General features: G+C 51.7%; 1 protein-coding gene across 2 annotated transcripts in view; it reads right to left on the minus strand.

The window, feature by feature from the left end:
- Window positions 1–485: 485 nt before the first annotated feature.
- Window positions 486–18218, minus strand: part of Slc8a2 (solute carrier family 8 member A2) — a 28952-nt gene continuing 11219 nt past the window's right edge. Inside the window, exons 4-10 of one of the 2 annotated variants that reach the window (XM_048431710.3) lie at window positions 14027–14449; window positions 9558–9661; window positions 9412–9429; window positions 7148–7272; window positions 6768–6867; window positions 3090–3368; window positions 486–1854 (exon numbers count right to left, since the gene is read on the minus strand). In XM_048431710.3, coding sequence (XP_048287667.1) covers window positions 1478–1854; window positions 3090–3368; window positions 6768–6867; window positions 7148–7272; window positions 9412–9429; window positions 9558–9661; window positions 14027–14449 — 1426 coding nt within the window. In that variant the 3' untranslated portion in view covers window positions 486–1477. The remainder of the gene's footprint in view (window positions 1855–3089; window positions 3369–6767; window positions 6868–7147; window positions 7273–9411; window positions 9430–9557; window positions 9662–14026; window positions 14450–18218) is intronic. The other variant, XM_048431711.3, reaches the window with a different exon arrangement.

An 18218-nucleotide genomic window follows, 5' to 3' on the forward strand; every position in this document is an offset into this window, starting at 1 on the left:
GCGTGACTAGTGGATGCTCTGATAACCCTTGAGCGTGGCTAGTACATGCTGGAGTCCTGCTACCCAGCCATACTCTGAAGCGTAGTCTGTCTCCTATTGCCTAGATGTTGGAGCGGCACCCCAGCTTCTCTTGCACCCCAGTTTCCCATGGGAGGACTGTTCAGGCAGAATTTCAAAGTTTTATGGCAATTTTTACAGAAATCACAGAGAAGGGACAGCGAGTGATTCTGATGAGTCAGGGGTGAGAAGGGCAGTGGGTAATGGGTCTGATGCACAACTGGACGAGAAAATGCAAAAATAATAATAATAATAACTTAGGGGAAGCGGGAGGTTATGAGGTGGCAGGGTCACAAGGAGTGGGCAGTACTCCCCATTCCTCCAGGAATGGGCAGGAAACATCAATAGTAAGAAAATGCAGGTGGCCTACCAACAGATTGCGGCCCACAAAGTTAAAAATGCCCACCCAGATCCCCACCCACCCTCCCTTCCACCCCCGCCCCCCAACAGGCAGAGATGTGGCAGCATTTGCTGGCTTGTAGCATTGGTCCTCTGGGACCCTCGGTCTCCTCTTCGAGGGTCCTGCCCGAGTTGGCTGGCACTGAGGGCAAAATGAACCTTCTAGAGTTATTTTCGTCAAGCCTTCTAGAATATTGTCAGGGGAGGTCGGCTGGACTCCCTTTGGTTCTCAGTCTCCTCCACTACGCAGATTCTCAAGGCTGAGTGAGTCGTGCTGCCCTCTCGAAAAGGGAAAGTCTGTCGACGCCCCTTCCCCCAAGACATGCACCCTCCCATGGCCCCCCTCCCCCAAACACACTAAATATATACACACACACAGGCCCCTCCCTCCAAGGCGTGGCTGGGCTCTCAGAGGTAGTGGAGGGCAAGCAGGGTGCTGGAATGTCTGAAGTGGTGGGTTCAAGATGTGCCTCCTCCGGCTGAGCCTGGGGGACAGAAACTCCAAACGTCCCTCCTCCCTCTCCAAGCCTCTGAGTGAAGAAGTCAGAAAAAGTGCGTGCCCTCCCCCCCTTGTACACACCCACTTATTCATTCCCCTGGGGACTGCAGGGAGCTCCCTGAGGGTTGGGGTAAGGGAGGAGATGGCACAGCCTCCCTCTGAGGTACCTGGGGAGATCTTCTAAGGCCCAGAGGCCCAGATAGAGGGTTGTAGCTGGGAGAAGGAACAGAGTTAAGCTGGGTGTCCAGGGAGGCAGAGAAGGTGGTGTCTGGTGGGTTGGTGCCTGGCTTGGGATTTCAGATGTAATTTACAAGGGATGGGCTGGAGGGGGTGCCGCTGAGAAGGGAGATCGAGGGATGGAATCCAGGCGGAAAGGGAGGCTGATCCCAGGAAGAGGGCTGGCGAAGAAGGAGCCTAGGAGAGGAGTCCCAGGGAGCCCAGGGTGAGTCTGGACAGAGAGACAGGGGTGGGCCCAAGAGCAAATGCCATCGAGTCCCCACCTTCAGGGCAGTGGCTAGGGCCCTAGAAGCCCCGGATATGGCAGTATGCCTCGAGGCTGGCGAAGAGAATGTAAAGGAACCAGAGACCCAAGAAGAGAGCGGTGGTGGCCAGCTTGGGTCCCCGCGGACCGCCCAGCTCGCCACCGATGTGTGGCCGGCGCCGGTACAACAGCACTGCGATGCCCACGAAGGCGAAGACGGTGAAGAGTGTGACCGAGAAGGCCAGCGTGCCTGTACGCACCTCGAAGGGGCGGCCCTGCACCGCCCAGTACACCGCAGCCACTGACCAGGCCACACCCAGCCCCAGGAACACGTTCACGGCGTTGGAACCAGTCACATTGCCGATGGACGCGTCCGCACACTGGTCCTGCAGCGCGGCCACCTTGCTGGCGAACGTGTCTACAAGGACAAGATACAGGGGTCAAGAGGGGTTTCTTACCGCTCCCCGGGCCCTCACCTACTTCCTGTGGGATCTGTCTGCATGCAGGAGGCTCCACTCCCTAGTTTCATCTTCCTTCTGTGAGGCTGGTATTGCGCTGCCCTAATGGGGTTCACTTTTCAACTTTTGAGGGCCCAGCCCTTTCCCCAACAGACTGGCTGTGTTTGCCCCACATGTGAACTCCCTGCTGATGAAGGAACAAAGTCTCCCCCATCTTGGCCAGAGGTTGCCTTCCTCCCCCAGGTTTGCTGGGGTTGGTTTGATTGTGGCCTCGGCCTTACAACAGGACACAGGACACTGCACAGCCCTGTTTCTGTGGCATGTTCACCCTCACTGGGCAGACTTTACCCACGTCTGAGTTAAAACTCAGAGATTCAGCCAGGATGGTGTGCATACCTGTAGTCCTAGCTCTTGGGAGCTTAAGCAAGAGGAGCACCATGAGTTTGGGGCCAGCCTGGGCTACATAGACAAATCCAGGGCAACTGAGACTATAGATTAAGGACCTATCTCAAAAAATAAAACGACAAAAAAGATGTGGTGGCACATGCCTGCAATCCAAGTTCTCGGAGGTGGAGGCAAGAGGATCAGGGTTTGAGGCCAACTGCTCTACACAGTGATTTTGAGACCAGACCCGGCTATCTGAGACCCACTACAAAAACCACAACAACGAGCTGTCAGAATGGTTCCCAGGGTATAGCATGAGAACACACACTTGGATGGATCCCAGTGCTCATGTAAAAGGCCGGGTGTTGGGCTGGCTAGATGGTTCAGTGGGTAAATGCACTTGCGTCAGGCTTGATGATCTGAGTCTGACCCCTGAAGCTCACACGGTTGAAGAAGAAACGACTTAGGCTGCTCTCAGATCTACATACACCTACCTCTGAGAATCATTGCCCGGTTCTCCCCACCTACCACATGGTCTGTGAAATCATCTGGGGAGGACCTGTCTCTAAGGATCTGTCCCCAACAATGAATTTTGTGTTTTCCAGGAACCCTGAGCCCACCTCCAACCCCCATGGTGGCCTCCCCTTCTTCCTAAGGAACCTATATCTGCTTCCTACCATTTCCTGTCATATTGGTCCCCTGTTACTCTGCCCTGCTTGTTCTGGGGCAGGGTCAGCCCACACACTGCACCCACAGGGCTCCTCCCTGGCCCTCTCATATTTTCCTGAAGGGCCGCCTCCCGGGGTGTTACCAGGGATAGAGGTGCCCAGGGCCACGAAGACCACGGCGTTGACTGAGTCCTTAAGACCCACGGTGCACCCAAAGTGGGAGGCCAGATCTCCTATGAGCGCGGTGAGTAGACCAATAACCAGGATGCAGACACCGAAGCAGGCCCAGCCGTGGCAGTACTCCGTGGGAGGAACGCAAGCGAACAGAACCTTCCAGAACACCGTCAGGAAGTGCATCACATAGTCAAAGCAGGATGGCAGCCGCTCCTCCCGGGACCCATCCTCTTCTTCCTCCTCATCTCCTGTGGGCACATGACCCAGCTCCATTGTATTAGACTTCCAGACAGTTCCGAATGAATTGCTTTCCCAGCATGCCTTGTAACTAAAAGAATGTTGGTCTGAGAGGAATATATTTATTTTCTCAGAATCCCTTGCAGCTAAGAGAGTGTTGAGCCCAGGTAAATGTAATTTCCCAGAGTTCCTAACAGCTGAGAGTATTGGACTGAGGGAAGCTGATTTGCTTTCTCAGATTTCAACTAAAAGAATAAATATTGGGCTTAAGTAAATTCAGTTTCCCCAAATCCCTTGCAGCTGAGAATGTTGAATACAGGTAAATATACTTACTTTCCCAGCATCCCTAGCAGTGTTGGGAACAGGTAAACAGGTAAACACCTTACTTTCCAGAATCCCTTGCAGCTAAGAGAGTTGGATACAGATAAAAAATACTTACTTTCCTGGCATTCATTCAAGGGACTGTTGGGCACAGGTAAGTCCATTTACTTTTCCAGGACTCCTCAAACTAGAGGAGGCCATATATCCCTTGCTAGAAGCACTCAGTGTCTCACAAACCCTGGCTGCTAGAGATGACCATGTCTCGAGCTAAAAATAGTCATTTTCCCCAAAGTCCTCACAGCCATGAGCAGCTAGAAATATTCACTTTTGGGAGGAAGTCACTGCAGTGGTGCGGGGCTTCCGCTCAGAGGTAGAATGCCTGCCTAGCATGTGAGAGGTTCTGAGTTCCATCCCCAGCACCACCAACCAACCAAAGGCCAAGATTCCACAGTCAGCTAAACACACTGGCTTTCCCAGAGTCTCCAGGAGCAAGACAGAGACAAACACCCAGCTAAAATTAGCCAAGTTCCCAGAATCCCTTGAGGTTAGCAACAGCCACATCCTCGGATAAAAATATGCTCTCTCCCAGAATCTCCCACTTCTAGCAATGCTATAAAATACATTCTTTCCCATAATCCCTTGCAACAGTGGGACACCCACCCCCCATCTCTGGAGACAAAAAGGAGAGGTTCTGAAATGTCCTAACTCCCTTGGTACAGGGGCGCCCTGTACGTGTTTATTTTTTGAGCTTTGTAGAAAGGTCCAACCTATCCCTTACTGTGACCTGATCAGCTTTTAGCACCCAGTGATTTGTGTGATTTGAAAAGCACTGAAGTGTTTGGAACCCTCCTCATCCTGAGCTGATAAGCAGGAGGCGATGAGTGGGAAAAAAAAGAGCAGGCTCTTGTGTGCCAAGTATTATATCTGGAAGGATGCTGATAAGGGAAGTGGCCAGTGGCCAGCAGGCAGTGGGCAGGGCGACGCGGCGAGGCTAGGCCAGCTGCCGAATCCTGAAACCGCCTGCCAGAGCCAACTATAAGTCCCCAGACTTTTCCTCTAAGAAACAGGACACCTGCAATGGTTGGGGCATAGTGTGCTCCCCCCACCCAGCTGGAGGACTCCAGTCACATCCCGTTGTTCTGTCTTTTCTAACTTACTTAACCACAGGCTTGCCAAAGAAAGAAATGCTTGAATTTGTACTTATCCAAGTGGGTTTTGTGGTTTCTTGGTTCTGTAAGAACCAAACTTTTAGCATCAACCACAAGTAACATGGAATTAGAAATAGAAAATTGGAAACTCAGCAGACACCCTGCCCTTTCTGGACTCCTAATTTCTTGTTGTTCCTGTTAGGACTTGATACCTGGAGGTGCAGCAGCCATTCAGCAACCAGAAGGGCAAAAGCTGAGGATGGGAAGGCAAAAGAGGAGCCAGATCCTGGCGTGGTGGGGTGTGTGTTTAGTCTCAGCACTTGGGAGACAGAAGCAGGAGGATATCTGTGTGTCCCCAGCCAGCCTGGTCTCCAGGAAGAGTTCCAGGCCAACAAGAACTGCACAATGAGACCGTGTCTCAGTAAACAAGCAAACAAACAAGTAAATGGACCAGTCCATGGGGAGCTTCGGTCACCTGTGACTGGGTTTTCTGCTGAACTCCTGGTTCCTGAACTGTAATGTACTGAGACAGCTGCGGCCAGTGCAGACAGGCGCAGGCGGGGACTCAAGGCTTCTTCTCTGCCCCAGATGGCACTGTGGCTCACTACTGCTCTCATGTCCAAACCAACCCCTTCCTCATACCCCAAGTTAAATGGCCATCTCCAAACACTCAAAGGCTTCCATTCTTGGCGCTCCGTCTACCCAGGAGGGTCATGCTGTCCTCCCCTCCTTGTACAGCACTGTCCCCAGCCAAGGCTTTAGAACAGTCCCTTTAGGAAGCCTTCCCCTTACCTCAGGCTGGGACAGGACTCTTGGGGTCTCTCCTCCTACCTCTGTCACCCCTGGCTTGTCACCATTTTTTTTTGACATGTCTACCTTCTCCACTGTGCTGTGAACCCCATGGGGACGGGGACAGTGCTGTTGGAGCTATTTCTCCACCTCCCTCAGATACATTAAAAGTTGTGGCTTCAGAGGGCTGTGCCAACTGCATGGGCCTCTCTAGGTTGGCCTCATATCTCCACAGTCCGGACTTTGAATTGCACTAAACAGTTTCTTTTTTTCTTTTTTACATTTATTTATTTATTTGTCTGATAGTTGTGTGTGTGTGGTGGGAGCGGGGGATAAAAGGAAAATTTGTAGGAATCAGTTCTCTCCTAACGCATAAATCCTGGGAATCGAACTTAGATTGTCAGACATGGCAGTAATCGCCTTTACTTGCTGAGCCATCTTCTCTGCCCGACATTTTCTTTAACCGTAATTCATTACCTATTAGTTCCTCCAGTTGAGGCCACCCCGAAGGAAACCTGATATTATGTATGGGAGGAAGCCCTGAATTGTAGCCCCAGATAGCATTATAAATTCTTTTAGAAACTTTAGGCCACTGTGTCCTTTATCTGAAGTTCAGTTTCCCCATCTGTGTCGCAAAGGACCCCGTGTAAATTTCCAAGATCAGGTCTGTGGATCCGGTCGCCACTGTGCCTCTGACCACACGAGGGCGCTGCGGGTCCGCGGGAGAGCTAAGACGGGTGAGGACCACAGCAAGTGGGAAAGAACCCGGTGCCCTGGTGACTGTCTCCATGACAACAGAGGAGCCCAGGGCTGTCTGGGGGAGGCCCGGTGCCATTTCACCTATCTTCTAACTTCCTGATGCTACTAGGGTAAAACCCGGACTGGCCTCCTACCTATCTCGAGTGAAACTCAAAGTTGAGCCTTCCAGCTGTGGGCTCCCCAGCAGCTGGGACCACTGCACAGTGTTCTCAACTTTCTCCTTTCTGTTTTCATCTGACTCTCCATCTCTGGCCCTCCGTGGTGGGAGGGGATGCTTGCTCTCTGCCTGTCAGCTGATTCCCATCCGTCTTCTCCATCACCTCCCAGCCTGTGTACTTTTGGGTCTTTGTCTCTCCATCACCTCCCTTAGTTCTCACTGCCCCCTTAACTTACCTGCGCTCACCGTAACTGCCTCTAAAAACTGCTCCCTCCATGAATGAGTCCCAATCACCAAGGCCAGGTTTGTTTTCTTTATGAGTTTATCCACCGTGTTCTGAGGGAAGAGAGAGTGAAGGGAGGAACTGCTACCCACGAGTGTCCCCAGGGTGGTGCGATGGGGAGGGGGGGGCTCTGGGGCTTGGAACCACACCCACATGCCCAGTCCAGAAAGGGGGTTCTGTGCTGTCCACAGTGCTGAAGCTGGCCCTGGAGACTCCTCAGAGACCGCCCTCCCCCATCGTGGTTCCCAACTTTAAGGTTGGCATGCTCTTCCTTTCTTGAGCTGTACCCCTCCCCAACATAGCTCAGGACAGGATCTAGGGAAGGGAAATCACCTTAAAGTCGTAAGACTCTTCGATGATGACCTCGAGACGACAGTTCTCCCCAAGAACTGGCTTGCCCATCTCTGCTATCCTCCGAGCCTCCTCCTCCTCGGCAGTCAGCTTCCTGTCCCCATCTCCTACAGCATGAGGGGTGGAGATTAACTATCCAGGAGCCATGCCTAACAGGGTTGGCAAAGACTTTACTATCTGCTCTCTCTGGGACATCAGTGAACTCGTTCAGCTCCCTCTGGCCACCTGTTCCCTCAGCCCATGAAGTTCTAGTAGTGGACTCTGGGTTCACATGGTGGAGGCTGTGTGACCTCAGGCAGTGCCTTGGCCTCTTTGCCCCATATTTTCTACATCTGATGGGTACAGTAATCGTATCTACCTCATAGGATAACTGAGTTAAGCCTGGTCCCAAATGCAGCTCCTGCACCCTGCACTCTGCACCCTGAACCCAACCCTAGGCCTCATTCCCAGTTCCACTCCTGGACAACATCGCTAGCAACAAACGTAGCTCTGTGGTAGAGACAGCTACGCCCAAGTCTGTGGGCAAATAGGTGGACTACATTTCCCAACATTCCTTGCAGCTGGGTATGGCCATGAGATTGAATTAGAGCCAATAGAATGGGGATGGAGAAGTGATGGCATGGTGAGCCTCCAGGACCTCCCCTGTGATCCTGGGGATTTTCTCACCCATTTGCCTGGAGGCAGCAGGGGGTTCAGAGACAACACTAAACAAAGTTCAATGGCAGGTGGAGGCACAGGATTTGAAGGCCACATCAGAAAAGAAAACCACCTGCTCGCAAACTTTGCCTAAGCAACAAAGTACTGCAGCAATTGCTACCTATTGTAGCAAACAGGCATCCTTAGGCTAGTTTGTTGCAGAAGCTTGTGTGACTTCTCAATGCATCTTAGTCTCAGGCTAACCCTAACTATATGTTAGCTACAGTGTAGATATTGCTTCTAAACTGTCACTATATCCAAGCTACTGGCTCTAACCTCAATTCTGACACCCAGCTTTTAACCTTGGCACCAATTTTGGGGGAGGGGTTGGGATGACAGTTTTGAGACAAGCTGTTATGTGTCCCTGGCTGTCCTGCGATCATAGAGATCTGCCTGCCTCTGCCTCCTTCCCAAGTGCTGGGATTAAAGGCTTGGTTTACCAAGTCTGTTGGTTTTGTTTGTTTATTTACTTTGGGTTTTTAGTTTAGTTTAGTTTAGTTTAGTTTTAGTTTTGTTTTCATAGCCCAGGCTGAACTCAATCTCCCTACATTGTTGGGGATGGCCTCGAGCTTCTGAGTCTCCTGCCTTCATCTCCCAAGTGCAGGAATTACAGGCCTTCCTCACCCCAGTGCTGGGATGGGACCAAGGGCTTTGTGTATCCTGGGCAGGCACTCCATTGACTGAGTTGTCCTCAGCCTTCCTGACCTCATTTCTAACGCAAAGTCCTCAAATTCCAACTTTAGCTTTAAATTTCTAAAAGTGTGTGTGTGTGTGTATGCATATATGTGCGTATATGTGTGTATGTGCGTGTATGTGCATACGTGTGTATGCATATGTGTGTGTGCATGTGTATGTGTGCGTGTGAATGTGTGTGCGCGTGTATGTGTATGTATGTGCATGCATGTGTATGTGCACGCACATGTGTGCGTGTGTTGTGTATGTGTGTGCGTGTGTGTGCATGTGTGTATGTGTGTATGTGTTCACACATGCTTGTGCACTTGTGTGCCTGCAGCTGTCTAAGGAGACCAGAAGGGGGCGTCAGGTACCCTGGAGCTGGAGTTACAGGTAGTTGGAAGCAACCCAGCATGGGTGCTAGAACTGAACTCGAGTCCTCTGGGAAAATAGCAAGCGTTTTTTTTAAGCAGCGGAACCATCTCTTCAGCCCCCAGCCTCAGTTTTAGCATAAACACTTGACTCCAGTTCCAATCTAACCCTATCTCAAACCCTGACAACAACCTCTATTTCAATTCTTGTCTTGACCTAGTGGGAAGACGAATCTCATAATCCAAACTTGTTCCACCCCGTCCCAACTAATGCCAAACCTGATTCATACAGACTGTGCCACAAGCTCAGATCTGATTTCATAACTCAGTTTCTTCCAACTTTGATTATAAATGTCATCCTGAACTCCACAGTCCCCTCCCTCCCCAGGCCCAGCTGGCTCCAATCATCACCCATCCCGAATCCACCTCTCACCTCCAAGCTGCCCCAGCCCACCCCTGTGGCTCCGGTGGCTCCTCCCCTCCGCACCCAGAGGTCCCTTCACTCACCTTGGTTGAGCAGCAGAGCTGGGGAGAGACAGAGACAGGGACACAATGAGAGAGTCGCTTCTCCTCAAAGCTCAGGCTCGCGAGTCCCCCGGGGCCCCCAACCCTGGGCCCCCTGTTTCTCCCATAGCCACCTCTTCACCCCTCACCTGAGATGCCCCTCTTTAGCCACTGGGGCTGGCCGAGCTCGATGAAGAAGTTGTCCTTCTTCTCATACTCTTCGTCATCCACTATCTTGACCTGAAGGGTCTTCCTGGGGAAGGCGCAGGCAGAAAGCATAAAGTTCCTCCCACCCCGAAGCCACCTCAGGATGATCTAATGGCCCTTGGTGGAATTTAGGAGGGGCTCTATCAAAAAGTAATCATCCAAGGGCAGAGTCATGACTTTGTCCCCATTTGTTGAAGAGAATCCTATAGCATGTGTGAATGAAGCTGGGCTCTGGGAGAAGCTGGGAAGATGGCTCAGTTGATAAAACACTCATTATGACGGCAGGAGGACCCAGGGGTAATGCCCAGCACCCATGTAAGAAAACCCGGCAGGGTGGCATGTCTGTGGGGATGAACACATGAGATTTGTTACAAAAGCGGTGGATAGTGTTTCTGAGGATGATACTTGAAGCTGTCCTCTGCCCTCCACACATTTGAGCACACTTGACATGTGCATACACACATGTGCACAGGAAAAAAAAAGCTAGATCTGTAATCCCAACCACTTGAGAGTTTGAGACAGGAGAATTACTATGAGATCAAATCCAGTCTGAGCTACAGAAAGAAAATAAGGAAAAAGAAAGGAAGGAAGGAAGGAAGGAAGAAAGGAAGGAAAGGGAAGAACTAGTGAAATCTATCAGTACAAAATATTCACAGCTTCCCGCCCTCCATCCTGACCACATTTGGAAAATCAGCCTAATGTGCCCAGTTTCTCCCCTATCCAGGTTCTCTGTTCCCATGGTTACCAGGGTGAGGCAGGGAATATCCCAATGTTACCTGTCCCCTTAAGTCACTGAACCCACATACCTCCTACCCCTTCTTGCAATCTCCAAGCCCCACAGCAAGGGATGCTCACAGATTGGGTGCCAGCAACTCTTGGCTAGAGGAACGGTGTATGTAGCCAGCCCCATAAGGCCTGGCCCCAGATCCCAGCCACACAAACACCCCACCCACGCAGTCACCAATAGAGGAAGCTCCACCAGTCACCCGCCCACATGCACAGCCATCCACACAGCCATCCCCCTGCAGCGCATGATCTCAGGGAACAGATGCCTGTTCGTTTGAGAGACACCCCCAGCACAGCCCGAGACAAACACCGTCGCCCCGTGGGACCCTCCTAATGCTCCTCTATGGATCTTGCTCTTTTGTTATTTAATTACTTTTTGACTTTGTGAGACACTGTGTCACTGTGTAGCTCAGGCTGACCTGGAACTCATTAGATAACCCACACGGGCTTGAATTCACTAACCGCTTGCCTCTAAAATTCTGGGATGGCAGGCAGGTGACATTATTCCAGGCTTAGACTCCTCTCTTGATGCTCCTTGCTGCCTGCATATATTCCTCTGCATGTCAGTCTCTCTTGTCCACCATCATCTCCCTGCCATCCTCTCTCTCTCTCCTCTCTTGGCCCTTCTCTGACTGTATTCTTTCCTCTTTGTCTTTCTCTCTCAGTGGTGCCCAAATGAAATAAAGTTAACACAATCAGGCAGAAGAGTACTAATCAGGCAATAATTCAATAAACACATCTCCTCAAGTGAACTCACACAGCACACAGAGACACTGTCATGTAGGGACAGACACCCACCTCTACTCTCTGGGTTTGCAAATTACTTATTTGAGATATGGTCTCATGGAGCCCAGCTTGGCCTCAAACTCTATGTGAAGGGTTGGCCAGATGGCTCAGTGGGTAGAGGCACTTGCCTTGAAATCCCGATGGCCTATATTTGATCCATAGAACCCGTGTAAAAGGTTGAAGGAGAAAAGGGACTCCCCAGAGTTGTCCTCTACATGTCCACATGTAGGCTATTGCAAGCACACCTCAACAGACACCATGCATGCACTAACAAATAAATAAAAACTCAAAATTAAGGTACAGCAAAGATTAATTTGAACACCTGATCTTACTTCTCCACCTCCTGAGTGCTGGGATTAGAGATGTGGGCTACCATGCTACTGAGACTGGAGCCCAGAAATGCTACTACTAACTGGGCAACATCCTCATCTGTCTGTTAAACAAGTTTCTTCACTGTAGCCCAGGTTGGCCTGTAGCTCATCACAATCCTCCAGTCTCCAGCTTCACCTGCTGGGATTATAGGCAAGCAACACCAAACCCAGCTGGATTTCAAAATACTGTGCAGAGGCAGCCCAAGCAGCGGGAGCGGGCTGGGCGCTGTCCGCGGTGCTGAAACACCACAACTGGGAGTGGGGGTCGGGTGAGGAGGTCTCCCAAGACACACGGGCTCATCAAACCCATACACAGACTCAGGGACACGCTGACACGGTGGCGCATACTTTGTCGTGCGCTCTCCTAGTACCCCACAAATCACTAGCACACAACTGATGCTTGGTATGTCAAATTTGCTCTAACAGGCAACCCAGGAGAATTCCAACGGGCGTCGAGAGAGACTCCTGAAATCTTAGGAAACAGCCTATCTCCCCAACCACTCTCCCTCAGCCCTCATTCCTCTAAGATTCCAGTCTCTCTGCCTTCTAGACACCCCTTGTTTCTCGATGACCCTGGTTCTCTGGGTCTGAGTCTCTTCCTTACTTTGCCCTTTCTCTCTCTGCTTCCTTCTCCTTGTGTCTCCCTGTTAAGTCTCTGACTCTTCCAGTGTCTGTGTTGATCCTACCCAGGCCTCCACACCAGCCTGGTTGCTTCAGAGCTCCTCTAATTAGCGCCTGCCCGTCAGAGGAAGGATGTGTTTCCCTAAACGCTAATTAGCCTCCTGTTCTCTCGTCTCCTGTAGCCACAGCTGGAAGCTTGGGAGGAGGCGGGAGGTGGGGGAGGACAGGGGGTGTCCCAGGCTGGGGAAGCCGTGTGGGGGAGGAAAGGCCCATGGGATTGCAGCAGCAGGAAGGAGGTAGGTTAGACAATCAGAAGGACCAGAACCGACATTCTTTTCTTTCTGCCTCTTGAGTTTGGGGAGATGAGGCTAGGGATGACGGTAGAGTTGGTCACACCAAGCAGTTGTCACATGACCCTCCCCCCAGCTCCAAAGAGAAATGTGGACAGCTGTGCAGGGCCTATGACTAAAGCATAACCCGAGGCAGAGAGCGAGAGACTGACGACGCCAGGATCCCAGAGAGCCATGGCCTGGGAGGTCAGAGGTCCAGGGATGGAGAGCCGTCACCGGCCAGATGAAGGCGAGGCGGAAGCTCCAAGGCTGGAGGGAGCGCGTGGGTGGCAGGAGGAGGGAGCCAGCCGCTGCGGGGGCGGCGGGCGCGGAGCGGTGCTAGCTGCGCCGGGCAGGCGCGGGGGAGGTGAGCTCGGGCCTCCAGGGACTCTGAGGCGGTGCCAGGGCGCAGAGTTTGCAATGCCTTGTCTGTCTGCGCATCTCCTGGGTATACGTTGCGCCCAGGCACCTACCAATATTAAGAATCCCGTGCCCTAGGCCCCCGGAATCCTGTGTCTCTTCCCTGATCTCCCACGGTTTCCCAGGTTTTTCCTGGATTTCTCAAGTCTCACCTCAGACCCCCTCGCACCTAAGGCCACGCCCACCACTCGATCACGCTCTCTCAACTCAGCCAAGCCCATTTCTCTAGCTTGGCCCCAGTAAGCCACGCCCACACACAAGTATGCCCCTTTCTAAAGATCCTCTTCCCCCGAGGCCCGTCTTTGCTTCCACAGCCCAATTGACTCTCCCTACCAAGGTCCACCCAGATCACGCCCATTCTCAGACTTCTCACCCCCTCCCCCTGTCTCCTACCATCCATAGATCAGCCAGGATCCTTTCTCAGGTTGTTCCCCTCGGTCACATCAAACTTTGTATCTGTATGGCACCTCCCACCGTCAAGACTCTTGTCTCTATCTACCTGAGCTTGGGTTTCACCTCTTGACCCAGTCAGGTTCGCTTTCTCTGCACAGCCCCACGAAATTCTAGGAAACCCCTTACTGTCACTCCGTCTACACTGTCCCGCACTACCTCCCAGTCAAGTCCGTTTCTCAGGCCCTGCCCCACCTTAACCCCTCCTCCAGCCAGGGTCATTTCTCAGACCCCACTCGTGTTGGCGCAGCCCATCTCCAGTAAAAACTACTTCCTACACCCTGCCTACCGTAGTCCTTTAGTACCAAGCCAAGGTTGCCATTCCTCAGCACCCTCCCGGCCTCACCTTGGCACCATCCCATTGCCTGTCAGGGTTGTTCTTTTTTTGTTTGTTTTCGAGACAGGGTTTCTCTGTGTAGCCCTAGCTGATCTGGAACTCACTCTGTAGACCAAGCTGGTCTCGAACTGACAGAGATCCGCCTTCCTCTGCTTTCCTGGGGCTAAAGGCGTGCAACACAACGGCGGCCCGATTTAGAGCAGTTCTTCAGGTCAGGTTTACCCTGGCCCCACCCCACTCTCAGCCAGGGCCCTTCTTCAGGCCCGCCCGCCCCCTCCCTAAGGCTCTGACTCTCTCCCACCCGCGCTCACATGGTCTCGTCATCGCCGAACTCCAGCTCTCCACAAGCGTCCTCGTAGTGCACGCCACCGCCACGAGCCGTGCCATCCACTGTGCGATAGGGGAGGCGCACAGTACCGCGGGCGCCTGAGCTGCGCACTACGCGCACGTCCACGGTGCCCATGCATTCGCTCACGTGCAGCAGGCGGTCCTGGAAGGAGAAGATGCCTGCGTGGTCGTCGTCCAGGATGGTGACGGTGGCCAGCAGCGGCGCCACTAGCCTCCCCTTGGGCCGCCCGCCGCCGTCGGGCTCAAACATGCCCTGCGCATCGCCCACACGCAGGTTCAGCAGCCGCACGAAGAAGTGCTCGTCCTCCTCGAAGATGTCGTCGTCGATGATGCCGATGCGCAGCTCCTTCTGCGTCTCTCCAGGCTTGAATACCAGCGTGCCCTCGCTGCAGAAGAAAACCAGAGGGTGCCACCCCTGTTGTGAGCACGTGTGTGTTCAGTGCCCGCAGAGGCCAGAAGATCCCCTGGAGCTGGAGGTTGTGCACCTCCCTGCATGGGTATTGGCACTCCAATTCGGATCCTGTGGAGGAGCAGCCAGTGCTTTTAACCTCAGAGTCTTTTCCCTAGCCTGGAGGATGGGCCTTAGGGTCCTACTCAGCTCTCAGGTCGCCTTAACATCCGCTGAGGTGGGAGTGCGTCGCATGAGAAGAGAGTCCCTCAGCGTCTAGGTTCCGTATTTGTAACTGGCTCTAGCGACTGTGGGTGGTGCTGATACCAAAAGTTGAATAGCGGGGATTTGGGGACTTTGGAATACACCTTGTTCCTCTGATTACAGTAAACAAACGAACAAGTAAATAAATAGTAAATAATAAAAACAGGACTGGGCAAGATGATTAAGTGGGTAAAGGTGATTGCCACCAAGCTTGATGACCTGAGTTTGATTTCTGGGACTCACATGTGGAAGGAGAACACTAGCTCCACCCATAAATCATCCTCTGACCTCTAGGTATGAGTACACATAGCATGTACACAGATACAAATAAATGTAATTTAGGGGCTGGATCAGTGGTTAAGGGCACTGACTGCTCTTTCAGAGAACCTGAGTTTGATTCCCAGCACACACACGGTGGATCATAACTATATAACTCCAGTACTAGGTAACCTGACGCCCTCTTTTGACTTTTGTGGACACCAAGCATACACGGAGTGTGCGGACATCCATGCAGGCAAAACACTCATACATATAAAATCAAACAAAAATAACTTTAAAAATGTAACCTAAAAATTAAAGAAAAGTAAAACAGACAAGCAAACATAAAACCACAGAAACTGAGCATGGTGGTGCAGCCACACCCCAGCCCCCGGATATTCTACACAGGTGCTCTATGGGTATGTCACACGCCATGCAGACTGAGAGAGATGTTAACCGATCCTAAGCCCTCCAGATGAGGGCCTCAGTACCACCCTGGATTGGGGCTCTGGGCCTGGAAAGTGGTAGCCACCATCACTATGACCAGCTTTATATAAAGGTTCCCCAGGAGTATCCTGGTCCTGAGGGAGGGACACAGGGCATCCTGTGTCTAGAACATTAGTTCTAGTGTCCTAGAACTAATTGGCAAGATCAGGAACAGAGGGGCAGGGGCTCCCGGTTACTGCCGACACTCCCTTGCATTGACAGACACTGTCCTTGGTGGCTCCCAGCCAACTGGGCTGATCAGCTGTGAACTCAGCTCAACCACAGAGCCAGCTGGGTGACCTCCAACCTCAGTGTCTCCAATGTATACTAGAGCAAATAGCAGCAGGTATCTCATTGTTTGAGGTGGGACGCTGAGTTCATACACAAGCACTCAGTGAAATTTAGCTGGATGAGGTAGTTCACAGCTATAATCTTAGCACTTGGGAGGTGGAGGCAGGAGGATCACCAGTTTGAAGCTTGCCTGGGCTATATAGCCGTGGTGGTCTCAAGGAAAATAAAACAAATTTTCTAGTGATGTCTGCACAATAACATTAGAATCATGGAATTCTGCAAGCTGCGGCTGTGGCTCAGTCAGTTAGAGCACTTGCCTGGCAGTCATGACGCCCCAGGTTCCATCCCCAGGACTGCATGAACCAGGTGCAGTGGTGCATGCCTGTGATCCTGCCACTCAGGAGAGGCAGGAGGATGAGGCGCTCAGGAGCACCCTGGATTATATAGACAGCTCCAGACTGGGCTGAGCAACAGAAAGATTTTTATCTAGAAACAAAGATCTGGAGATTCTAAACAAGATATCTGAAAATCCAACAAAGGGGGTAGTAGGGCATGGGAATAGCTGCATCTTTGTCAAACTGGAGCAACCAGCAATGAAGGAGCAGACATTGTGTGCCTGTAAAGTGCACCAAGTTGCAGTTCTCCTTCTCTGACCTCCAGCGGAAGGCAGGAAGTGCACACAACTCCATCTCGTTTGGAGGAATTATGAGGCAAACTCAAATTGCAGATGGGCCAGACGGTGGTGGCGCATGTCTTTAACCCCAGCACTCAGGAGGTAGAGGCAGGAGGATCTCTGTGAGTTCGAGGCCAGCCTGATCTAGAGAGTGAGTTCCAGGACAGGCTCTAAAGCTACACGGAGAAACCCTGTCGTGAGAAACCAAACTAACCAAACAAACAAAAATTTCATATGGTTCTAGGACCTGGCCTAGCTTCAACTGCCATAGGGGGTGGGCAGGAGGAGGAAGCTCAGTGGCAAACACGCTTCCTACACAAGCATGAGGACACCCCATAAATGCCAAGCATGCATGGTGGCCAGCATGGAATTCCATCCTCAGAAGGTGGAAGCAGAATCCCTGCAGCAGGCTGGTGAGAGAAACTGAGTTTGATGAGAGCTTGCCTCATGAATGAGGTGGAGGAGGAGTCAAGGATGACTCCCGACACCACATGCACCCTACACAGACACACCGAAACACATTCAAACATTCATATATGCACATATGCATACACCACTCACTCATACACATGCAAATGGGAGAAGAGAAATGGGGACACAAGAGTCACGGGAAGTTTGGGAAACATGCGGAATGAAGGAAGCCGTTGAGGTGCGGCAATGAAGTGCCGGTGTACTTCTGGATTCATGGGAGGAGAGGGAAGAGGGCATTTTATTTTATTTTAGTAAAATAAAATAAAACAAAACAAAACAGCAAGCTGGGAGGTGGTAGTGCATGCCTTTAATCCCAGCACTCAGGAGGCAGAGTCAGAGTCAGGCAGATCTCTGAGTTTGAGGCCAGTCTGGTCTACAGAGCTATTTCTAGGACAGCCAGGACTACACAGAGAAGCCCTGTTTTAACAAACAAATAAACAAAATAAAAACAAAAACAAACCCAACCTAGTTTGGAAATAAGAGGTATAGATAACTTGTAAATGTTGAAGGGAAAATCTCAAAAGCAACTTTGTCTTCTCCAGAACAGTGTCTGGTACATTTAGGGAGCAGGAAAATTGTGATTTGACCAACACATGTCCTCCAGGTGGCCAAGAACTTGATAAAGTTGTGGGCGCTACAAAGGTGTGCCTACATGCCAAGAACTACAGGTAACTGGAGCGAGGTGGGAAGCAGTATGATGTGGCTCTATCAACATGTCACCAATAATGGCATATGTGATAGGTATTCTGTAAATGTATTTAAGCAGCAGGGAGTCATTTCCTCCCATACTAGAGTTTGGGTATGGCTCAGCGGTAGAGCCCCTGCCTAGAATCTCCCAGTGAGGGCCTGGGGGCGTGACTCAGCAGTAGAGCCCCTGCCTAGAATCCCCCAGTGAGGGCCTGAAGTGTGGCTTAGCAACAGAACCCCTGCCTAGAATCTCCCAGTGAGGGGCTGTGTGACTCAGTGGTAGAGCCCCTGCCTAGAATCCCCCAGTGCTAGGCTGGGGGCATGGCTCAGTAGAGTGAAGGAATGAATGATGACTGGATCATAAATGAATGAATGATGAGTGAATACATTCATACACGGATGCTTGGATCTGTATATAGTAGGGAAAGGAAGCACTACAGGCATTTCTGAAGCTCAGCCCAAGGAGGCACCATATCTCCTGGAACCTTCTCATGTGACTTGCTCAGGACCCACCTATATACCTGGACTCACCTGGCCCTGGGACACACCTGTTGGGACCTACATGGGCCCAGGACACAACTGCATTCAGGATCCACCTAGGCCTGAGAGCCATCTGGACCAGGACTCACTTTGACCT

Source organism: Myodes glareolus, chromosome 1, assembly GCF_982192425.1.
Source record: "Myodes glareolus chromosome 1, mMyoGla1.1, whole genome shotgun sequence".
Taxonomy (NCBI): domain Eukaryota; kingdom Metazoa; phylum Chordata; class Mammalia; order Rodentia; family Cricetidae; genus Myodes; species Myodes glareolus.